Here is a 25148-nt window from a genome sequence, read left to right on the forward strand (position 1 = left end):
GGAGTTAGAGACCAGCCTGACCAACATGGCGAAACCCTGTCTCTACTAAAAATACAAAAAATTAACAGCACATGGTGGCAGGTGCTTGTAATCCCAGCCTACTTGGGAGGCTGAGGCAGAAGAATTGCTTGAACCAGGGAAGTAGAGGTTGCAGTGAGCCTAGATTGTGCCACTGCACTCCCTCCTGGGCAATAAGAGTGAAACTCCATCTCAAAAAAATATATATGTATTATAATTTTTTTTAGGTTTCTTAATTTTATTATAATTATTTTCCTCTTGGTTAGTGCTAATTTTTGTTTAGGAAATCTTTACTTACATCAAGGTCATGGAAATATGTTTTCTTCTAGAAAATGTATTGTTTCAGTTTTTGCATTTAGGCCTATGAACCATCTTGAATTAACTTGTGTGTGTAGTATTGTGTGGCACATATAAAGTACTCACAAGTATTTGTTGAATAGGGAGCAGGAATTATAGAAGATTTTGAATTATGTCATACAGTTTTAAATTATGGAAGTAACTAGTTCTTAATGTTCTCTCTAATCAGGTAACAGGACTTACACAATTTCCTTCTTTCTGGGTTTTTATACTTTAGCAAAGAAAGCAGTCATAGTTCTTTTTTTTTCTCCATCTTCGTCAGAAATATTTGTTGCATATCTGTTTTATTGCATGCACTCTGCTACTCTTGGGAGTGTCTGGAGTAAAATAAGACAGTCTCTGCCCTCTAGGAGCTTAGCATCCAGGGTGGCACCATCCACAGGACTCTATGTACTGGCGGGAGTGACCTGTGCAGTACTGTCCACCTCGCAGCCACCAGCCACATGTGGCCTTGGTCACTTGAGACATGGACGATGCGTCTAAAGCAGAGGTCCCCAGCTTTTTTGGCACCAGGGATGGGTTTCATGGAAGACAGTGGTTTCTAGATAAAGTTGTTCCGCCTCAGATCATCAGGCGTTAGATTCTTGTAAAGAGCACGCAACCTAGATGCCTTGTGTGTGCATTTCACAGTAGGGTTTGTGATCATATGAGAATCTAATGCTTCCACTGATCTGGCAGGAGGCGGAGCTCAGGCGTGCTCACTTGCCCTCCACTCACCTCCTGCTGCGTGGCCCATTTCCTAACAGGCCATGGACCGGGGGTTGGGGACCCCTGATCTCAATGACTCATTATTAATTTTATTTAATTTTAATTACTTTAAATTTAAGTACCCACGTTTCTCTAGTGGCTACTGTATTAGCATAAGTCTAGTGAGAAGGATAAGCAATTTCACAAATAAATGAAAAATTGTAACTGCTAAATGCCAGCTACAGAATATATGATGCCGAGAGTATATAATCAGGGTTCGACTTAATTTAAAGGGCTGGGAAGGCTTTTCTTTGGGAATAATTACTGAGGTAAGATTTACAGAAGAGGCAGCACTTAAATAGGTGAAAAGGGTAGGGTGGGAAAATGTTGTTTTATGTGTGTGTAAAAACACTGTGGCAGAAAAGAGCAAAGTCAATTCCAGGGACTTAACGTGTGTGTGTGTGTGGTGGGGGAGAGACCATGTGTGTGTGTGTGTGTGTATGTGGTGGGGGAGAGAGTGTGTGTTTATCTGTGTGTGTGTGTGTGTGTGTGTGGTGGGGGAGAGACTGTGTTTTTGTGTGTGTGTGTGTGTGTGTGTGTGTGTGTGTGTGTGTGTATATGTATGTGGTGGGGGAGAGAGAGGGGTCTCTACTAAAAATACAAAAAAAAAATTAGCTGGGTGTGGTGGTGCCGCACAGGTAATCCCAGCTACTTGGGAGGCTGAGGCAGGAGAATTGCTTGAACCCAGGAGGCAGAGGTTGCAGTGAGCTGCAATCACACCACTGTAATCCACACTGGCCGAGAGAGCAAGACTCCATCTCAAGAAAAAAAAAAAAAAGCAGTGATTTACTAGCAGTTTTTAAAACTAATCTTTGGTTTTGAAAGCCCGGCAACAAACTGCTAACTGCTTTTCTCTCTTTTTGCTGGTCATTTACTTATTCATTCATGAAGTCATTAATTCACAAACTCATTCATTCCTGTCATTATTAGGCGCTTTTCAGTGCAGGCATGCAGTTCTTGGCTGCCACATGACACAACTTCAGGGAGTGCCTGTGCATCTGTCCCTGGAAATGATGGCCTTGGAGGGGTGTCCTGGACTTCCCATGTGCCGGGCAGCACCTGAGGCTGCGAGGCATTTCTCATCACACAGGAACTAGGAAATGACATTAGCTCATTCGTTCACCCAGCAAATATTTTTCTCCATTGCTACTATGTGCTAGGCACTGTGACAAACTATTTGGATACAGACTTTAAATGCAGGTTTCCTGCCCCCAACACTCTATGGTCTAGTAAAGATGTCAGTGCAGGTCACTGTTTTAAGTGCCCAGATCCAAGTCTGATTTCCTGTCTCAGTCAGAGGGGTCCTAAGACCCCCAGCCACAGTTTCCACTTCTCTTGACGATTTCCGCGGAAGAGGGCACGTCCTCCAGGACCGATTGCCAGTGCTCACAAATGCCTTACTTACCTGTGGCTGAGTCCTCACCTGCTTCAGTTTCATCCACTTTCTTTTCTTTCTTTTTCTTTTCTTTTTTTTTTTTTTTTTGAGACAGAGTCTCGCTTTGTCACCCAGGCTGGAGTGCAGTGGCACGATCTCGGCTCACTGCAGGCTCCGCCTCTCGGGTTCATGCCATTCTCCTGCCTCAGCCTCCCGAGTAGCTGTGACTACAGGCACCCGCCACCTCGCCCGGCTAATTTTTTGTATTTTTGGTAGAGATGGGGTTTCACCGTGTTAGCCAGGATGGTCTCGATCTCCTGACCTTGTGATCCGCCCACCTTGGCCTCCCAAAGTGCTGGGATTACAGGCATGAGCCACCGTGCCCGGCCTCTTTTCTTTTTTTTTTGAGATGGAGATGTGCTCTTGTTGCCCAGGCTGGGGTGCAGTGGCATGACCTTGGCTCACTGCAACCTCCACCTCCCAGGTTCAAGCAATTCTTCTGCCTCAGCCTCCTGAGTAGCTGGGATTACAGGCGTGTGCCACCACGCCTGGCTAATTTTGTATTTTATTTTATTTTATTTTTTTGAGACGGAGTCTCACTGTGTTGCCCAGGCTGGAGTGCAGTGGCATGATCTCGGCTCACTGCAAGCTCTGCCTCCTGGGTTCACCCCATTCTTCTGCCTCAGCCTCCTGAGTAGCTGGGACTACATGCGCCCGCCACCACCCCCAGCTGAATTTTTTTTTGTATTTTAGGTGGAGATGGGATTTCACCATGTTGGTCAGGCTGGTCTTGAATTCCTGACCTCAGGTGATCCACCTACCTTGGCCTCCCAAAGTGCTGGGATTATAGGCATGAGACACCGCGCCTGGCCCTTCTTCTTTTTTTCTTAACCATCTTTAGAAGGAAAGAAAATGCAATAATATCCTTATGCTAACATGACTGTTCAGTGCTTTCAAAGTGCTTTGTAGTTGGTTTTCTGTGTGGCCAGTGTTTTTGTCCAGCAAAGGAGATCATTCTTACCAGTAGGTACCACATGCAGTCTTGGTTGGACATTAGCTCTTGGAGCACATTTTATGCTTGTGCCTGTTGTGAGATGGCCTTGCTGCTGTATGAATGTTTACTTTTGCCCTGGCAGGTGACGGTCTGGACTCCCTGTGAAATGACTGGGAGGAAGTGTGCATCTGTGTACACTGCCATGTGGAGTTATCTGGGACCCTAGAAGGAAATCTCACTCTCAGATTTTAGGGCTGCAACTTTAAAGGACCTTTTCTGCCTATATGATGTTGCTTTGTACATTTTAGAGGCCAAGGGAATATTTGGTACATTGAAAACATATAGAGGCCGGGTGTGGTGGCTCATGCCTGTAACCCCAGCACTTTGGGAGGCTGAGGCTGGTGGATCACTTGAGGCCAGGAATTTGAGACCAGCCTGGCCAACATGGCGAAACCCCATCTCTACTAAAAATACAAAAATTAGCTGGGTGCGGTGGCGTGCGCCTGTAATCTCAGCCACTTGGGAGGCCGAGGCATGAACCCGGGAAGCGGTGGTTGCAGTGAGCCGAGATTGCGCCACTACACACCAGCCTTGGCGATAGAGTAAGACTCTGTCTCAAAAAAGAAAAAAGAGGCCAGGTGCGGTGTCTCACACCTGTAATCCCAGCACTTTGGGAGGCTGAGGCAGGTGGATCACGAGGTCAGTCAGTAGTTCAAAACTAGCCTGGCCAAGATGGAGAAACCTGGTCTCTACTAAAAATACAAAAAAAAAAAAAATTAGCTGGGCATGGTGACAGGTGCTAGTAATCCCAGCTACTCAGGAGACTGAGGCAGAGAATTGCTTGAACCCGGGAGGTGGAGGTTGCAATGAGCGGAGATCACACCACTGCACTCCAGCCTGGGCCACAGAGTGAGACTCTGTCTCAAAAAAAAAAAAAAAAAAAAAGGAAAAAGAAAACATATGGAGTTGACTAAAGCACAATGTTTTGATGTATCTACTTGCCTACTGCTTTCTGTGTTTCCCATTCTTTTCTGTATCTTTGACCTTCCTTCTGAAATGATTTTCTATGTACCTGAAGTGTAGTATTTAGAAGTTCCTAATGAGAACGTGTTGGTGGTAAGTTCTCTTAATTTTTAGCCAAAGAGTGTGTTTGTCACCATCATTCTTTAAAAAAGTTCTGCTGTATACATAGTCTAGTGTAGCAGATGAATTTTCTTTAATATTTTGAAGATGAATTCTTATGACTTCCCTTGCTGCTGGGAGGTTAGCTTCTGGTCTAATTGTTATTCCTTTGGATATAATCTCTCTTTTCTCTTTATCCTCCTCCCTACCCCCAAAGTGTGTTTGTACCCTAACACAGTTGTACTACTCTTTTAGTTTTTAAAAAATATTTGTTGAGATAGAATTCACGTGAGATACAATTCGGTCACTTAGTGTATTCACAGGGTTGTGCAATTGTCCCCACAGTCTAAGTTTAGAACAAGTTGGGAACCACCCAGAACATTTCACAGGAGGTAGTTATAGCCTCCTGTACCTGGAGGCTTCCGGTGTCGGTGAGGGCAGAGGGCTTTAAGTCTGGCCCCGCTGCAGGGAGCATCCGACAGAAGGAAGACCGGTCTCAAAGTGAGGCTGCCCGTGGGGAAGATGGACTGTTGCCATTTGAATAGTATGTGAAGGCCACTATTCCTGTATGATTATTTTTTCTTTCCTAAGCATATTCCAAAGTTTCTGAATGAATGAGCATGCTACTTTCTTTATGGAAATTTAGGATGAGTATTGGCTAATTTCTTAGCCAACTGCTTCTACTGCTTTGGTTTTCTTGAGGATATTTTATGATAACCAGATGGGCTTTTTTGGCACCTGTGGATTTTATGACTAAATGAGAAAGCATCTTTAAAATATATTCTACCTGGAACAGCATATCCCTGACAAACTCCCACTGAGCAATTGTTGCCTCCTGTTGCCTTTGTTAATGTATTTTATTCTAGTTTATTTTAGGTGCCTCTCACAAGAGAGGAAAATGTAGTCAGCCTTATGCATTAGTGTCTCTTTTAAAAGTGTACCAAAATGGACACATCCCTGCGTAGATCCCACCACTGGAGATAGATGCTAAAGCCCCTGCAAGGGTCCTTGGGATTAGTTTAGTGGAACGCAAGGTACACAGTTTTGGCCCGGTGATGTGCTGCAGAACAACCTTGGCTGGTGAGCTTTTGTGGAAGCCCAGTTTGGGGACTGAAATATATTATTTGGGTCAGTTTTGCTGGGTAAAACTGACCAATCCAGTTGTCATGAGGTCTACTTCTGACTGTGCTTCTGATGAGCTGTGTGATATTGAGCAAGTTACTTACCTTCTCAGAGCCTCAGATTCCTCATCTATAGAATCGGTAAGAGAACGCCTGACTTTGCAGGGCGTAAAGAGTTGGATGGTGCATACTGAGCGCCTGGTGCCAAGCCATGGACGTGGCTCTCAGCCCTCACCCCTTCCTAGAAGAGCTGTTTTTATTGTGACTCTGCTTTTTCTTTCCCCTGCACAAATCCTGCTTTCAGCTGTCATTTCCCCCAATTGTCATCGTGGTTGGGATATGGCTGAATTCTAGAGAGAAGTATTATTTTAGCATACAAAATGGTCTTTCTGAATTTCCCACAGAGTTGCTCTTAATAGAAAAGTTGAGCACTATAAATGGTAAGTATGAAATTCTCTCTAAAAGCTCAGTTTTATTCATGATGATCTACCAGACTCATACCATTCTTAAATACCCTCTGTCCTGATAAATCCACTAAACTCTTTAGTCCTCCTACTAGGCCGCCTTCATCTGTTTGTAACTTTTTTTGTCCTGTCTTCCTATTAATTGTCATCCCAATCTGTTCTCTGTTCTATTTGTGATAGCCTGTGTTGGCAGAAAAATTGGCTAAATGATTGAACATAATTTTCTTCCCTCCACCCCACCCCAACTGGAGAGAGATCCTTCCCAGGCGTGCCCTGTGATTTGCTTCCCTGCTCACGACATCTTATTCCATCTCATCTCTCGCCATCCCTCTGCAGCTGCCCCTTCTCTCCAACTCTGTTCCTGTATGGGCGAAGGGCTCAGCTTCAGTTTTCTGAAGGCTGGCTTCTGCCTCCTACTTGAGCTGGTTACATTCTGTCCCCATTTATAATTTATATGCTTCTTGTGTTTTGTATCTTCAGCTGGATTTGAGAACAGGCTTCTATAGTCTATAAAGAATCCATAGGGTGGCTTTCTTAGTGTTTTTCTGAGCTTGAAGATGGCAGGTTTTTGAGGTTTCTTGGAGATTTTGAGGTCTGTGTCCAAAAAGGAGGCAAATTTCAGATGGAATTTTAAGACTTTTTTTTTTTTTTGCCAAGTGCTCATATCCCAGAGCCTCCTAGTTCCAAAACATTGCTGATTTGTGTTTTTCCAAAGTACTTTTACATCAAATCTCATTGAGTTTTTTAGTTGGTTCCCATTTCAGAGCCAAGAAAACTAAGGTTCATAGAGTTGTGTGTTGCCCAGAGTATCTCAATGTGTTGGGGAAGGAGGGCTGCAGGCAGGCCCCATAGCTGGATCTTTTTCTTTTTCGAGACAGAGTCTCTCCCTGTCACCCAGGCTGGAGTACAGTGGTGTGATCTCAGCTCACTGCAACCTCTGCCTCCCAGGTTCACCCAATTCTCCTGTCTTAGCCTCCCCAGTACCTGGGACTGTAGGCGTGCACTACCACGCCCAGCTATTTTTTGTATTTTTAGTAGAGATGGGGTTTCACCATGTTGCCCAGGCTGGTCTTGAACCCCTGACCTGAAGTGATCCACCCACCTCGGCCTCCTAAAGTACTGAGATTACAGGCATGAGCCACCACGCCCGGCCCATAGCTGGATCTTTATAACGTGATTCAGAGGAAGACAAACCAGACTCTTTTCTTTCTAGAATTTGTAAATCAAATCTCATAGAAGGGCTTTTCATGTCCCTTCTTGTACCTTCTGTTTGTTCTCTGGATAAACACTGTTGATGGGGTGTTTTCGTCTCTGGCCATGGCAGGATCAAGGCCAACCTTGATCCAACCAGAACCACATGGGACGAAGAAGGAGCTGCTCCCCAAAGAAAAGAGAAATGCGGGGCAGACAAAAGCCAGATGTTCACTCTGCTTTCCTCTACAGGCCAAAACATCTGACCATTTCCAGAAATGAAGAATTTACCATTGTTATAAGTGTAAAATAGGATTGGTATTTCCAAAGCAAAAAAAAAAAAAAAAAAAAAAAAAAAAAAGAAGAATCAGGGTCCTTCGGGCGATGAAAGTGTTTGTGTGCTTGCTAAGGATGGAGCCTCCCTTGGGAGGAGCTAGACAAGCTGTATTACAGGCCCTGTGTATATGTCAGAGAGAGGGATGGAGACCCAGGGAGACACAGACACAAACAGACACGAAATGGCAAAAATACCCTGTTGGGCACCTGGCCTTCACTCAACAGAGGACAACTTATTGGGCGAAGTCACATTGAGTGGTCTTTCATACCATGCTTGCTTAGAGGTCCACTTGACCTAGTTTCTGGGGTAAGATGCTAAACAAATGTGGAGTTTATGTTTTGCAAATGGTTCTGTTCGTAATATTAGTACCCTTCACAGCAGGCATCCGGGCATCATGGTGTCATGGAGAAGTTTTATAAATTGTGTCCCTGGTGCTGAGAGAAATGAGGAAAAAAGAGAGAAAATTAACTCATTCAAACTTAACAGCTTTTGATTGAGTCTTTACAAATAAGTCTTTGCACATATCTACCTGATGAAATTTCAGTTAACCAGGAGTTGGTTGTTGAATGTGACTTTGGGATGATGGAATTTTTTATTGAGCGTGTGTGTGTAAACTGTGTGCATGTCAACTAAATACTGAATTTGACCCTGTGATTTATTCATTCATTTAGTTACTATTTACTGAGGGCTTCCAATTTGTTAGAGCCTGCGTCAGCTACTATGAGGGACACAATGGTGAATCTGACAAGAATTCAGTCTTCAAGGAGTTTATAGTCATCAAGGAATCTAAGAAGACGTGCATAATTTGCTGCGGTGGGAATAAGAGCAGCTCTTTTTACTGAATGCTTGCCCCATGCCAGGCATTATGATGAATCCTTCCTGTGCAATAATTCATTTATTCTTCTATATAACCTCACAGCGTATGTGTTCTCACTGTTCCCATTTAGGGGATGATGGATTTAAAGCTCGTAGAAGGTTATTTGACTTGATGAAGGTCATTCAGCCAGGTAGGAGGGGAGCCATACCTGAGCCCCGACCCCTCTGACCTCCTACCAGGCTCTCTGCCTGTGTACAGGTCAGCAGGAGGTAGACACGAGTCTTAGGATAGAGAAGATGCTGGAACTCCGAGGAAGATGTACTTGCTTTCCATTAGGACAGCTGAGGGAGGCATTATGGAAGAGGTAGCATTTGAACTGTGACCAAAAATAGGGGCATATTAGGATATAAGGTTGTCAGAGGGAAGATAATTACCAATGCATAAAGGCAAACAGAAATGGAGGTAGAACAAGGAGTGACAAGAAATAAATTTTGGTAGAAAAATGGCCTACCAGTTGCAGGGACTGACATGGTACAAAGCTGGGCCTTAGGCCCAGTGAGGGCTGCTTTGTTTCCAGTCTGCCTTCACTTTGTGGCCCTACCTGAAGCTTCCTGGATTTACTATCCACTCTCCACGGGGAACACTGAACACCAGTGTTTTTCACATCAAGTCCTTTGAATATGTCAAAGGTTCTCCTCGGATTCCGCTCAGATTCTCTTGGTGAACTCTTCTGAAATCTGCAGGCACCTCTAGGGGATGTTTGTCAGGCTCATGTATCTGTATTTCCCCCTCTGCTAGACAGTAACCCTGTAGTTCTTGTTAGCGCTCTGATGCTTGCATGGATTTTAAGACTACTTTGTCCATGTTTTCTAGCTGTTCTCGGTGGCTGAGCTGGTCTGAGTTGTCTAGCCTGTTATGAGGAATATAATCTTCTGAAGTTCGTTTCGTGCCTATGCAGCCCGAGCTGCTTGTGGGACGCCAGGTGGATCTTTGCTGCCCACATGCAGTGCTTGAAGAGGGGCCGGTTGGGCACCTCCAGTTTCTTCCAAGTGCAGAGAGGACCCTACTCTTAAGTGCTTGATCACAGTCTTCATATGTGTCTTCCATAGGCACCACCAACAGAAACAGATCAGTTTGTCATTTTTCTTATTATAGATGCACAATGTCTGGTTCCTTCATGTGCTATTTTGGGCATAAGGTGTCATGAACTTTTCAAGTAGACAATTTTTTAACTTAAGACAGTTTAACTTTTGAAGATTTGAAGCCTCTAAATAGAAAATTGCTTAATTCTTCTTTACCCAGTTGAATATTGTTTGTCATCCCTGAAAATTGAACTACTTAAGGGGATATACCTTAGCAAATGATGCTTAAGAGAAGTTATTTTTTTTAAATTATGAACTATTTCTATTATGCTTGGTTAATTGATATTTTTGCAAAGAGATATTAGGCATATGGCCTTGGGTCTAAGTGATTGGGAATTTGGAAATATATGTTTTGTATCAATTAAAAGTAAATATTCTTCATCTTATCACAAGAAGCTTTAGTTTCTTAATAAGAAGTTACTTAGATGGGTTCGTTTGAGATATGCAGCTATTGAATTTTTCTTTCCCAACAACTGTGTTAAAGTGAAAAGGATCCTAGGCTTAGAATCAAAAACACCGAGTGTGAGTTTCAGACCTGCCACCCATCCACCCATCCATCCATCCAATCAAGTTTCCTAAATATCCATTCATGTGTGGTACGATGCCTACGATCAATTATCGCCAGTATGACTGTGAGCAGGTTGTTTATTGCTGTTCTATAAAATGGGGGCAAGTTTCATTATCCTCAGCAAACTAACGCAGGAGCAGAAAACCAAACACCGCATGTTCTCACTTACAAGTGGGAGCTGAACAATGAGAACACGTGGACACAGGGAGGGAAACAGCACATACTGGGGCCTGTTGGGGAGTGGAGTGAGGGGAGGGAAAGCATTAGGAAAAATAGTTAATGCATGCTGGGTTTAGTGCCTAGGTGATGGGTTGATAGGTGCAGCAAACCACCATGGCACGTTTACCTGTATGACAAACCTGCACATCCTGGACGTGTACTCTGGAACTTAAAAAAAAAAAAAAAAGAAAGAAAATTAAAATGAGGGCAAGCTTAGAAACTATCAAGTGCTGTACCGATGTGAGTCCACATCTTACCAACCTCACTTTCTACCATTTGCTCTTTTGTGTCTGCTGTTCCATGTATCTTAAGCCAAAATCGGTATTGACGTGATTTCTTGCACAGGTTGCCTCTGGTGGTTTGTTCTCTTGGCCTGGTTTACGCTGGAAGTCTGTGATACTTGCCATACTTATAGGTAGGCTTCTCCTGCATGCCAGCTGGGTTCTGTCAGGGAGCTGCAGCTCCTTGAAAATAACTCCTTAGGAGGCAGTATCTTTACGTTCTTGAGAATATATAAAACTGCAGTCAAATAACTCATTCATTCCGCCAGGTCTTCTCTTCTGTTAAATGGGGTATCATGCAGAGGCCTTGGAGACCAGTGCAGACTTTGACATTTCCTCTTGAGTGCTAGGGGCAGGGGGTGAGCCCCCTTTCCTCAGGCGGCTCTGCCTGCTGTGTGGGGAATTGACTTAGGGAAAGGAGTGAAGGCAAAGGGGGAGAAGAGCCAGGAGGGTAACAACAGTGACTCTGAGTGGGTGCTGGCCACGAAAGCCATCCCTGGGCACACTCTGAGAGCTAGCAGGATTTCCTTTTGGGTTGGACATGTGACATGAGGTGCAGAGAGGACTTAAAGATGATTCGTGGGTTAGACTGATCAATCGATAGATAACGAGTAAGAAAAAAACCCAGGTGGCAGCGTGTGGCTCCTCGGAGGTTTAAGTAGGGTCTTGTGGCAGAGAGTGGTGGCTGCTTGAAGCTGGGTGAGGAGGTAGCGCTTAGACTAAGGTCAAGTGGCAAGAGAGAGCTGGCCGCATGAAGGGTGGGGAACTCGTTCCAGCCTGAGGAGTGGCTCAGCAGAGGCTCATGGGAGAGATGGGCTCTGCATGGTCCAAATGCAGAGGGCAGGCCGGGCCTCGGCCATCACATCCAGGTGGTAAGGAGCTGTCCTTTTTAAGGAGTGATGCACTCTCAACTTTTACTCAGCGGATATGAGTATGGGCTGACGGAGGACGCCTCAGGCGGTTGTAACTGATACGAGATAGAATAGTCAGGACAGAAACTGGCGTGCTCCTTACAGTCCCAGTTTCTGAACAAATCCCCTACATAAACAAAAACAAAAACAAAAACTAAACCAGCCTGGGCATATGGCGAAACCCCACCTCTACCAAAAATACAAAAATCAGCCAGGTGTGGTGGCGTGTGCCTGAAGTCCCAGGCACTAGGGAGGCTGAGGTGGGAGGATCACCAGAGCCCAGGAGGCAGAGGTTGCAGTGAGCAGAGATTGCACCACTGCACTCCAGCTTGTGCGACAGAGTGAGACCCGTCCCAAACAACAACAACAACAACAACAACAACAGCAGCAGCAGCAGCAACAACACAAACAACAAACCCCAAAACCAAGCTGACATGTTACTTCTGATTTTTTTCTTATTTTGTAGATGGAATCAGTGTGAGTGGCTTTCCGCTGTCCAGCCCTTTTCGGCAGGTCGTTCGGCCCCGAGTGGAGGGCAAACCTGTGAACCCACCCGAGAGCAACAAAGCAGGTGACTACAGCCACGTGAAGGTGAGTGGGCTTGGCAGGTGGCATCTGCCACGTGCCGTTCGGGCCTCTGCAAAGCCTTTTCTGAAGCACAGCTTTGAGTCCTTTTCAGAAAGGAAAGGCTGTGTGTATTTGAAAGCTGGATTCTCGGTAGGTTTTGTTCTTGGACAATGTTTTGGAAAGCAGTCACAGTGAAGCTTGAGTGCATTGTTTGGTGTTGCAAACTCTTATGTCCTTGGAACACGGAGATTCCGTGGGCTGAATTCAGGCGTGCGGTGATTAAATCGGGATCTCTCCTGCTGTTTCCCTATTCATTTGAAAAGTTTATTGATTGCATACTTATCCTCGGTTCGGATGTTTACCCTGTACATTTTTCGTAATCTTTTGGCAACCCTTCCCTGTTGTTGGTTTGGAAGCCCCAAGGAAGCCAAGACAGATACGCCGGTAACAAGTGAATGTGAGTGCAAAGCTGCGTGCTGCGGGCTTGTGGGCCAGCGTGAGCAGAGGTAGCTGCTGGCTCTATGGCGAGGCCCACATGAGTGCTCGGGTTTTTGAGTCTTCAGCACATGGGAAGCTCTGGCTGTTTGAGCCGTCCCGGGGACAGTGTGTAGAGCAGGGCCTAAGAGCTGTGACTGGGCTGCAGGTGGCAATGTCACTTTCAGGCATGCATATGTTCAGGACCAGCCTTTGGGATGCTGTTTACAGTCCTCACGCCAAATTTAAGAGGGCAGGGACGGGTTAGGAACGTCAGAATCGCTTGGCGAAGATGCCTGTGAGTCAGTGATACAATGGATTTTGAGGCGTCGGGGCCGCTGTCACTCAACCAAGAGGAGGGGTGGAGGAGCATGGGTCTGATGAGCCCATGGCAAGAGGGCATAGGCCAGTTCTGGTGGATGGAGGTCATGTCAGTGGATCGAACTTTGAAGAAGCTAGTTTTGGTGGAAGAGTCCTCTCCCCTTTCGAGCTCTGCAGTGAAGAAAGGGGTTGTTGGTAGCGGGGGGTGCCCCGTTCCTGGAGAGCTTCTGTTTGCACAGCAGCTTGGTTACTGTGTTGTTGGGCTCTTGCGTTAGCCAAGGGGACTGGTGTGGGAGAAGCTTCCCAGCAGACGCAGCAGAGGCCCCAGTGTGCAACTGCACAGCACATGCACGGAGCTACCAGGTACAGGAGGTGCTGTCGGGTGGGCTTGAGGCAGGGAGGACTGGGGAGGTGGCTTTCTCCGAGAGCCCCTCGGATTTCACATCACCTCCGGCCTTCCTGCAGCCACATCCTCACCACCTTCTGACTGCGTGTTCAGGCCCTCCGGCATCATTATGTTTGTGCTGCAGCTCAGGCCCCCACTGTGTGGCTGCACTCTGTCTGCTGTGGAGAGCAGCAACCGTTCTCTTTTCTCCATGTCTACACACATGCTCCCCTAGAGCTCTCAGAAGGGCTGCTGGAGACAGCGGTGACTTTGGAGTGGGGAGTGTTGGTGGGGGAAGGCTTATACCACACAGGGGCTCTCTGCTGCCTGCTGCTTTGCACTGAGCTGTTGTCTGATTGGGGTACAATGGATCGGTGATCAGTCGCTGGTTTGGGAGTGAGACAGTCTATGGTGGGCAAAGGCTGATCAGAGCAGCGGAGCACCTCCTGAAGCCGCCAACTTTACCTGTGCATGAGTCATGTGTTCCCCTTTCTTTGCATGTCCATAATTTTTTGTGGAAAGCTGGATCTTTTAGATAATGGATCGTAGCAAGTTCGAGGCTGAGCCCCCTGCCCTCCCCTGTCGCTGCGTGTTGCTGTTCTTCTAGTTTGTCCGTCAATTTGGAAACTTGCCTTGACTTATCTTCGTGGAGTCTGTTTTCCTCAGTGTGTGATGTCTCCGCTTTGTTGATGATTTTCTCCTTCCTATTTTTACTGCTTACCTGGATTCCCAGGGCATGCCCCAGGTGCCCCAGAGCTTTGTGGGCAGCCAGTATTTGACTAGAGGTTGTGCTGACACACTTCAGTTCAGCAGGCCTTCCACCATTCTCCGATGGATCTGCATGTGCCTTGGGGATTGCTTTCAAACTTCACGGCTGTTTCTTTGGTCTGAATTCACAAGGCCTCACATTGAGTGAGGACCAGTGGCTCCTGGGGGCCCTCTCTGGTTTGTCCTGAGCGTGTGGGGGCTTGTGCATGTGCACAGCTGCCCAGGTTTCCAGCGTTGTGGGACCAACAGGCTCATTTGCGTCCTGCATAGTAGCAGACCCATGACATGGAGACAGCAGGGTTTGCAGCGAAGAAAGAGTTTAATGACAGCAGGAAGCCACACGAGGAGGTGGGAGGAGACCCTTGAACCCATCTCCCTGAAGAATTTTGGGCTGCGGGTTATAAGGGGGTCGTGGAGGGTGAGGACCTGAAAAGCTGGGGTCATTGGTTATGGTGAGGGGGATGAAACATCAGGATGTGGAAACTGCATTCTTTGCTGAATTAAGTCTCCATGAGGTCCTCAGACACCTGGCAAAGTGGGGTCCTTCAGGCCAGCTGATGTCAGTAGTTACAGTGGTATGCAGGACCTGAAAGAATATCTCAAAGGGAAAACGTAACATTTTGTAATGTTCAAGTGGCTGTCGATGGAGCTGTTAGGGGAACTAGGGTCTTGGAGCAGGGTCTGTGTGATTCTGGGGCAATTTAGGCACCGGTAGCGCTGAGGAAGCAGGTCCGGCAGGCTGCCCTCATGATGAATGTGCTGCAGGCTTTTTTATTTTCTCTTCTCCCCTTCCTTTCTTCCCTGATTAATTTTGTAAAGTTTATGGAAACGGTGTCACTGGGGTAACTAGGGTCTTACCAAAGCCTTCTGTGCTCTTTCATGCTCTGGCTCTTCCTATTGAATTTCTGGCGGGTCTGCTGTTTTACCATCTCCCACGACTACTTTTGTGACTTTAGGCCAGCTGCAGTGTCACCTTCCCTGCCTGTTTCCTGCTAAAATCCACTGTTTTTTTTTTTTTTTTCCTTTTAATTTGAGATGGGAGTCTCGCTCTGTCACCCAGGCTGGAGTGCGGTGGCGCAATCTCGGCTCACTGCAGCCTCTGCCTCCTGGGTTCACGCCATTATCCTGCCTCAGCCTCAAGAGTAGCTAGGATTACAGGCGTGTGCTACCACACCCGGCTAATTTTTATATTTTTAGCAGAGATGGAGTTTCACCATGTTGACCAGGCTGGTCTCGAACTTTTGACCTCAAGTGATCCACCCGCCTCTGCCTCCCAAAGTGCTGGGATTGCAGATGTGAACCACCACGCCTGGCCTCCCACTGTTATTTTTGACAACAACCCTGGACCTCCGCCCTCTGATCCAAATAAAGTCAGCCTCTTCTAGCAGGTAGCAGAGCAGCAGCAGTCTTCTGCCTGTCTCTCTTGGCCAGGTGGAACTTGTGTGCCAAGGAGTTGGGGGTAGCAGGGGCAGTGGAATCAGCCCCTGGCTGAAATGCCACAGTCACCCTTCCTCTTCTCAAGATTAATGAGATTGCCATGAATAAATGCTTCGCAATTTGTTGCACGCCTTTGGTCAGTTTGAAAACCTTTAAATGCTTGTTCTTGACGACTTTGTCCGTTTGCATCTTTGCTTTTTGGGCAGAGGTTTAGCCAAGCTTCCCACTAAGCAATTCTGGAAATACCACCCCTTAGACCTATTTACCTTCTGGTTATTCTTTCAGAGTTGGGGATAGAATGAAAAGTGCTGGTTTGGAAAGATGTTCCTTTGGGCCTATTTGCATCTCAGGTATTGATTCCTAAATGCTGGTGGAGTAGTGGAGAGGTTCAAGTGTCGTGGTGGCATCCTGCAGCTCTGCTGGCTGTTTGCTGTGACAGCAGCTACGATTTTCTGTATAGATTATTGGCATGCTTTTGTCTGAGCGTTTGAACTCCTTCTAGACTTTCGCCATGGTTTTTTTTTGGAGACAGAGTCTCGCTCTGTTGCCCAGGCTGGAGTGCAGTGGCATGATCTCAGCTCACTGCAGCCTCTGTCTCCCGGGTTCAAGTGATTCTCGTGCCTCAGCCTCTGCAGTAGCTGGGATTACAGGTGCACCACCATGCCCGGCTAATTTTTGTATTTTTAGTAGAGATGGGGTTTCACCATTGTTGACCAGGCTGGTCTCAAACTGCCAACCTCAAGTGACCTGCCCGCCTTGGCCTCCCAAAGTGCTGGGATTACTGGCGTGAGCCAGTGCGCCTGACTCGCCATGGCATTGAATACACTAGCTTGCTCACGAGTGTGGGCCCTTTCGCCATCTGTGTTCCTTGTTACGGTAGGGATTCACTGGCTCAGGCAGGCCCAGGGAATTTTGGGGAGCAGGGGGATGTTTACACATGTCTGTGAAGCGCTTTGACACGGCTGCAGTGGTGTATTTATTTGTGTTATGCTGTAAGTCCACATGTGGGGTTATGGAAGCTTTTGTGGGAAAGGAGCCTCACTAGTGTCCCCTTCTGGTGCTGCTCCTCGTGCCTAGATCCTGCCAGAGGCCGTCCCCTGCCACCGGCGCCCTCTCATTGCGCAGCCCATTCTCATCCTCGGACTCCAGCCCCCCACAGAGTTTACTTTCAGCCCTGTGCTGCTTCGTGTCGTCCTTCCACCTTCCTTGTGCCATTCCAGACTTCCTCCCGAGTAGGACCTCTTCAAGGCCACAGAGGATGTCCTTGTTTTGCCTGGCCACCGCTGTATCACTCCATCCGTTTTGCAGTGCACCAGATATGGCACTCTCCCTTAAGCCCCTGCGCCCCCACCCTCTGGCCTTGAGCAGAACTCTGGCATCTGGACAGCATCTGTATCCTGGCAGTGCTGACTGCAGAGCCCAGGTTCAGGCTTCCTTCTGACCCTCCCTCACTCTGCCTCTTTGCTCAGTTAAAGCACAACGTATATTGTGCTCCTGTTGTGGATCAGTTACGGTGCTCCGGGGGGAGGGGACGCAATGATGGATTTCAGGGGCCTCCTTTTTAGGAGCCCTCGAGTTGGGGCTGTCATACAAGCCAGTAACTCAGCCTTGTCCACTGAGGACAATGTTGAGAAGCGTGCCGTGTGACGGGGAAACAAGGGTGCATCATGGCGCTCTTGACGTCATGGAACTCCTGGGCTAGTGGGCAAGATACCAGTAAATAAAACAGACAAAGTGGTTAGAATACAGGTGGTCCTCATTGCTATGGCTGCACAGAGGAAGCTGAGGAAGGCCTGTGAGAGTAAGTTGCGTTCAAATGGAGTATTGAAGGAAGACGAAACTGGGGTGAGCTAGCAGGCCAGAGTGGAGAGGGCATTCCTGAACCTGGGGCTGGCAGGTGCAGAGGCCCCTGAGGTCTGCGTGCGTACGGCATGCTGCTGCAGGCCTGCTGTCCTGAGCACAGGAGCACGGAGAGGGCTGAGAGGAGACTGAGGCCAGGCTGCCAAGGGTTTCAGAGGCATGCGAAGTTCATTAGTTCCTTCCTTCACTTTGTGATCCACTCATACTTCTTTTGTGGGCATCTCTCACATTTTAGGTACTCTGTTAGACAATAAGGGGATTTTTTTCTTTTTCTCACAGGCTAGGCTCTTACAGTTTAGGGTACAATTTCAAAATCTAGGAGATACTCTTCACACTTGGTTGGGTCTTGGTGCCTGTGGCATGAATTTTGTTTTCTTCAATTGAGTGTTGCAAGGGTGAATGCACTGTTTTCCTTTGGAATCATTATAAATGTATATAGATATAGATGAATGTTTGTACATGTATTTAAACGTAATGATTAAAATATCATTACCATTTACCGAGGAACTCTTGTATATCAGGCACTTGCATCTAAATGGTCCTTTTGGATTCCCATGAGAGCTGTTTGAGTAGGTGCTATTATCTAAGGAGAAAACCAAGGCTCCTTGAGGTGATGTCGCACTGTCCAAGTTACCCACTTTGGTCTCTGTCAGTTACACTGTGACACCTTCTTCTGTCACTACACCTTTTCTGAATTTTACTTGTGGACAGAGTCCCAACGCCTCTGTATCCTGCCCCCAAGGCCTTTGATGCCTTCCCTGTGGACCATCAGTTCGTCAGTTCTCTGTCTCATTGCTCCCATGCGACCCCCATCTGCCCTTGGGGACCAGCCGCTTTTCTCGAGTGGCCTGGGCACCCTCCAGGGCTTTAATGTGGGAACTGAGAGTAAAAGAGCTAACATTTATGGATTGGCCTCTGTGGGGCAGGGACTGTTTGGGTGCTTGCCATTCCCGAGTTTCCTCAATCCCTGTAAATATCCCGTGAGGTGAGTGGGGAAACTGAAGTTTAGGGCAGACTTGCCCAAGTTCACCGAGTCTTTGGCTGGTGGAGTGAATCTGTGTCTTTTCCTGTTTTGTTTTTTTTTTTTTTTTTTTTTTTGGAGATGGAGTGTCGCTCTGTAGCCCAGGCTGGAGTGCAATGGCGTGATCTTAGCTCACTGCAACTTCCACCTCCCGGGTTCAACCAGTTCTCCTGCCTCAGCCTCCCAAGTAGCTGGGACTACAGGTGCCTGCCACCATGCCCAGCTACTTTTTTTTTTTTGTATTTTGGTAGAGATGGGGTTTCACTGTGTTGCTTGGGCTGGTCCCGAGCTCCTTAGCTTAGGCAATCCACCTGCCTCAGCCTCCCAAAGTGCTGGGATTATAGGCGGAGCCACCGTGCCCGGCGCCCGCCCTCTGTGTCTCTTCTAATCTTCATTCTGTGGTCCAACCCTTAAGGCGGACAGGATCTAATGGGAAAGGTCTGTGAAGGGCATTCCAGGCAAAGGTGCTGTGCCACCCATGGGAGGAGTGTGGGTGCGTCCTCGGTAAGAGGGAGCAGTTGGGTTTGCCTGAGCTCTGTCAGTGGCTAATGTGGTGAATTTCAAACCTGTGCAATCATGCGGCATTTTCTGGTTGTCGAGGTTTGTCTTCTGCGGGACAGCTGAGCCTCTCTGGGGACTGGAGCGGGAGCTGTGCAAGTGAAGTGGCTGACACTGCTGTCTGTGGGGACATCTATTGCTGTAGGGGCATCTGGCACCATGAGCTTGTTACAGAGCCCTTCTCCCTGAAGCAGGAATGATGTGATTTAATTGGAATCGTGCTAAACCTATAAAACTATCACCGAGGAATGGTGTAGTCATGGAAACAAGTAATTCAGTGAAAGCTGCTCCTAGGGAGCACCCTGAGAAGTGGGAAAGATAACGTGTGTTTCTCAGGTTTTCCAGAAAGATGCCTTCCTCCATTTAGCTAGAGTGACTGTGTCTGTCCATGTTCACGACTGTCTTTCCTGCATGCCTTGGGAGGAATCTTCTAGGGCTGAAAATAGGGACTTTGTGAATTGGATGCGCCTTAGAAACAATATTTATGCAAGCCAGAGGAGACAGTCCAGCTTTCCTGACTCTCAGCATCCCCCTCTGTAAAACCGAATGACAATGCTTCCTTCATAGGGTGGTTGCAAGGCTTAAATGATAAAAGAGCCTGGCAGGGGAAAGAAAGAAGGCTGGACCAAGTCAGGAAATAATTCACTGGGACTTCATTCTTGTATATAAGGAGGAAAATGAGATTTGGTCAGTGAGTCCAGGTCAGTCACAGTCCTGCTGGTTGTTAACATCAAGAGCAGCTCTGGACTAGGCAGGGGTGTAAGGGCCTCTGGAACAGGTAGGTGTCAGGTCCCCTGAGTGGCTGGGGGTCTGGTCTTTGCCCAGATCAACTGTGGACCTTTGGCCAGGTACTTAGTGCTGCCTAGTCTGGCTTCCCCCAGCTGCAAAGCCAGGCTAGTGTCTACCTTTTGAGTTGGATATGACGTGCATAAAATCATGTCATCGTGACCAGAACATGGCAGGGCCTCCATTGAGAGCCCTTCTGAGAAGGGCCCAAACTTGGTGCCCACATCACGGGCTGGGGCTGCAGAAATGCCAGCAACAGGAGGCTTTTCCCTGAGTTGGACTGTGTGCCGTGCGTCACAGCACACCCCAAGTAGTGCTGTGTGTCACTGGAGGTGCCCATGGCTTTGCCTGTTGAAGGCATCCAACTTACTCACAGCCTCCAGAGCTGCATAGAGCTGTGGGAGCCAGCTGAGACTCGGAGGATAAAGCATTCCAAGTGGCTGGAACGACGGCGAACCGTCAGGAAGTCGACACCAATGTGGACGGCTGCAGCCATTGATCATGGTGCGCTCTCTGGCTCTGAATAGATTCCATTTCCTCCGTGTGCAGTACTGCTCTGTAAACACTCCACACCTGCTTGTAGCTTGCTGGAAAGCAGTTTTGAAATTCTAACAAAACCATTTTGCCAGGAGGTGGGGCCAGGCCTCCCTTAAGCTCTGTGCACAGTTGGCTTTGGCAAGCCTATTGGTTCATGCTCCCCCTTGTCAACATCTTGTCTCTGAAAATTTGAGCAGGTAGATGTAATAGCTGTAGCTTCATTCATGGGCAGCTCCCGTGGGAGCCAGGGGTTGTGCTTCAACTTTAAGAAATTAGAAAAAAAAACGTAGATTAAACCCAAAGTCAGTAGAAAAGGAAAGATCAGAGTGGAAAACAATGAAATAGGAAACAAAAACCCAACATAGACAAAGCAACCAAAAGCTTATTCTTGAAGAAAAATTAATGAAATTCATCAGCTTCCAGCCAGATTGATCAGAGAAGACACAAATTAACAGTATTAGAAATGAGAGAGCTGGCATTACCACAGATTTTATAGATATTAAAATGATAAGAATATATTATAAAAACTTTATGCTCATAAATGTGAAAACTGAGATGATGTGACAAATTCCTTAGAAGACACAAAATACCAATGCTTACACACAGAAATAGACAACCACAATAGACATATCCACTTAGGAAACAGAATGTTTTGTTAAAACCTTCCCATATAAGCTCATGAGGGCTCAGAAAGAAAATCGAAATGGAAAATATAATAAAATAAAAAAGTCAACAAAAAAAGAAGATCAGAAAGTAAAAAAAAAAAAAAAACACACAACTTTTTTTTTTTTTTTTTTTTTTTTTTTTTTGCTCTGTCACCAGGCTAGAGTGGTGCAGTGGCATGATCTCAGCTCACTGCTACCTCTGCCTCCTGGGTTCAAGCGATTGTCCTGTCTCAGCCTCCCGAGTAGCTGGGATTACAGGTATGCACCACAACTCCCAGCTAATTTTTGTATTTTCAGTAGCAACGGGGTTTCACCATGTTGGCCAGGGTGGTCTTGATCTCTTGACCTCATGATCCACCTGCCTCAGTCTCCCAAAGTGCTGGGATTACAGGTGTGAGCCACCATGCCCGGCCAAAAAAAAACTTTTTAAAAAGACAAAAGAAAAAAAAAAAACCTTTCCCATAGAGAAAATTTTGGGTCCAGATGGCTTTACTTATACATCTTACCAAACACTTTATGGAGAAATAATATGAAATCTATGTAAATTCTTCTTTCAGGAAACCTGAAAATGAAGGAATACTTCTTAAGTCATTCCGTGAGGGCAACATTTCTCTGATACCAAAACCAGGCAAAGAGATTATGGGGGAAAAAAATCCCCAAAGAACAAAACCCCAAGCACTACAGACCAGTATCCCTCCTGACCACAGATGCAAACATTTTAAGCAAAAATTGAGCATCTACTATCTAACCCTATTAGTAAAATATTGACTGATTGGGGTTTATCTGGGGAATGCAAGGTTGGCTTAACGAGAAAACCTGCAAATGTAATTCTCCATATTAGCAAACTAAAAATGGAAAACTATGTGTGCCATCTCAAGAGACAGAAAAAGCATGTGATAAAAACCCAGCATCTATTTAGAATGAAAACTCTCAGCAAACTAGAAACAGAAGGGAGCTTCCTCTGCCTGATGAAACACATCTATCAGCCCTGGGCAGCTACCCATGTCCTTCAAGGTGAGAGGTGGCCTGTGCTCGCCTGAGGCCAGCCATCCGCACCTGCTTACTCGGCTGGACAAGGTGTGCCTTCTTGCATTCCCGGCCCTGTGCTCAGGCTCTTTGCTTGGCTGGGCCTTCTTGCTCACTTCCTTTCATTCCTGGCGTGCTCCTCAGTCCTCCTGGGTGAGCTCTGAGGTCACCTGGTCTGCTGAGCCTTCCTCCGCAAGTGGTGTACCCAGAGTCAGGCCTCTGGGTCCTGTGTCCTCGCCTGCTGTCGGTTCCCTCCTAGATGGTAGCACCTCCCACACTGTTACTGTTGTCCTTTGCTTATACTGCTGAGCTCCCTTCACTGTAAGTGCCTCATGGCCATGGGCTTGTGACGCGTGCCTTCTGTAAACATTTCTTGACCTGGATATTCCAGACAGTGAGGCCAGACAACCCCTCTCCACAGGGTTGCCTGGAGATTCTCTTCATTAGTGAGGCAAAGCAAGACAGTAAGGTATGTTTTATCTCATTCGATCAGAATAAAGCTTACCTTTGGGTTTTCTGGGATCTCAACAACATTCAGATACGTCGTGTAAAATATGTTACTTTAGCTTTTAAAATAAAGAATTGTGGGATGTTTATAAAGTTTCTATATACTTTTATATGTTTTTCTTAAGAGACAGAGTTGTACTCTGTTGCTCAGGCTAGAATGCAGTGGTGTGATCACAGCACACTGTAGCCTTGACCTCCTGGGCTCAAGTGATTCTCCTGCCTCAGCGGCTGAAGTAGCTGGGACTACAGGTGCGTACTACCACACCTGGCTAAGTTTTGTATTTTTTGCAGAGATGGGATTTCAACATGTTGCCTAGGCTGGTCTTGAACACCTGAGCTCAAGTGATTAGCCGGCCTCGGCCTCCTAAAGTGCTGGAATTATAGGCATGTGCCACCATGCCTGGCCTTCCAGCTAATTTTAAAAATATATATTTTAAAATTTTTAATTTGTTGTAGAGATGTGATCTGGCTTTGTTGACCAGGTTGGTCTTGAACTTCTGACCTCAAGTGAACCTCCTGCCTTGGTCTCCCAAAGCACTAGGACTGCAGGTGTGAGCCATCACACCCAGCTAGCTTTTATATTTTAATAATTACAGTTGCAAATTGACCAAAAGAATCTGTAAAGACAACGTAGAGCAAATATATTTAAGTTTAAAAAAAAAAAACCCTACGATATATAACAAATAGCATTGTTTCTTAATCAAGCTGTGTTACAAATTTAAAAATGGTTTCCACGAGCCCTTTGGGGCCTGGGGGCAGCACAATGGATGTTCCCATCAGCGGTGAGGAAAACATGTATTATGCCCGTTATTCCTGGAACACTTACAGCAGCCTGATGTGTGTGAGGCAGTGTGGCCACAGGCTTGCATAAGACATGCTTCTACCCTTGGAGATCTTGCAGTAGAGCCGGAGGAGAGAACATCCACAGAAGCAGTGGCGCCCAGCGCTGCTCTTGCCGTAGAGGTGTGCAGTTGGGACTGTGGCCTTCCTTGGGGACAGGCAGTGTCTTCGTCATCTGTTTGTTCCCAAGACATCCATGTAATCATTGGTTTGCTGGGTGGGAAAGGGGGTGGGGGCAAAGGGAAGCCAGGAGAGAAAGGGCCTAGGCCAGGGAGGGAGACGCAGCTAGCGGGGGAGTGGGGTGATATGGAAGAGAGAAGGCTTCCCGGAGAACCGGACGAGATTATTCAGGCAGACGGGGGGATGGGGAAGTCAGGAGAGAGTGGAGGAACCCCCCACCTCCCTCCAACAGCAGCAGCAGCCACAGTGTCCTTCCAGCATTTTCCGACGCTCACTTGGTGCTGGGCCCTGCGCCTGGGGCTTCCCCTGCATTAACGGTGTGCCCTCACCACGAACCTGTGAGGCGGGGGTCACTCCCAGCATTCCTGTTTTCTAGATGAAGACAGCGTCATGGCCTGCTGGGTGCATCGCCCTGAATCACCTCAGTAATTCAGCGGCGGAGGCAGGCTTGGCACCGGGCCGGCCGATGGCAGAATTCACAGTTCCGGCCCCTCCACTAGGCTGGCACGCCCAGGCATGGCAGGCAGCCGAACAGGCCGAGGCCAGAAGAAGAGCGAGACAGAGGCTCGGGATGTGACGCCGGGGAGATTTAGCACGGTGACAGTGTTTACAGATTACTTCCCTCATGACTACAACTTCACATCATTCAAGTGGAAATGACTGAACAGCTTAGCAAGATGAAGTTAGCCCAAGGTCAAGCAGTTACTAAGTAGAAGTTAAAATTCACATCAGGATAGGTCTGAATCCAAAGTTCACGCCATTTCCATGATATCATGCTGCCCCTTTATGTATAATTTCTAAGTTTCCCAACTTATTATGGGATACAAAACATTCTCTCTCAATTCAAACCATATTTATAGAGCAGTCGAGTATAAACCCTTTAGCCTATCTGACCTTCAGTTTCCAATCTGTGAAATGCAGATAATAATACTTTCTCTCGGGCTATTGTGAGGAGTTAAGTGTCTGCTATTAGCCTTGGTAGATAAGAAAAGCTTACAAAATGGCAAATCCAATTCAGTTCCAAATTATTTCTAATCTGTCCCAGTAATAGTTACAGAGACAGGGAATTTCTTTCTACAAAGTTTAAGCATACAAGCTTCAAAGGAATCCTTTAATCTGCTCAACAATTTCAAAACTGAATAAGAAATGTAGAAGTGAGAGATGTGGAGAGAGTCTGCTGCGCGTGGAATTCTAACACAGATGTTAAGGACAGAGAGGGGTGGATGGCCTGTTCCTTGAGTTCCTGTGACACCTTAGAACCTTTGCCTTCCATGATGATCACTGGCTCCCAGAACTCCCGTGACGTTTCATGTAATCCGTTCCTTCAGCAAACATCCAGTGAGCGCCCAGAGCACACCCAGTTCTCAATGCTGGGGGCGTAACAGTGAACAAGGCGAAGTTGCCAAGCTGACATCCGGCAGAAGAGACAAGCAGCAAACAAATACCGTGTGGACAAACAAGGAAAGACGTGGGAGTGACTCCTGCTCGCCCACAAAGGCCTCACCACAGAGATGCCATGAAAAGGCGGAGTGCGTCCATGAGGCCCCTTCTC

General features: G+C 46.9%; 2 protein-coding genes across 8 annotated transcripts in view; one reads left to right on the forward strand and one right to left on the reverse strand.

Moving 5' to 3' along the window:
- CHRAC1 (chromatin accessibility complex subunit 1) overlaps nucleotides 1-25148 on the reverse strand; it is an 873427-nt gene that overhangs the window by 274128 nt on the left and 574151 nt on the right. The gene's annotated exons all lie outside the window — the stretch shown is intronic.
- TRAPPC9 (trafficking protein particle complex subunit 9) overlaps nucleotides 1-25148 on the forward strand; it is a 723405-nt gene that overhangs the window by 220014 nt on the left and 478243 nt on the right. For all 4 annotated transcript variants that reach the window (XM_050800232.1, XM_050800231.1, XM_050800230.1 and 1 more), the window contains one exon: nucleotides 12131-12255. In XM_050800232.1, the coding sequence (XP_050656189.1) occupies nucleotides 12131-12255 (125 nt within the window). The remainder of the gene's footprint in view (nucleotides 1-12130; nucleotides 12256-25148) is intronic.

Source organism: Macaca thibetana, chromosome 8, assembly GCF_024542745.1.
Source record: "Macaca thibetana thibetana isolate TM-01 chromosome 8, ASM2454274v1, whole genome shotgun sequence".
Classification (NCBI taxonomy): domain Eukaryota; kingdom Metazoa; phylum Chordata; class Mammalia; order Primates; family Cercopithecidae; genus Macaca; species Macaca thibetana.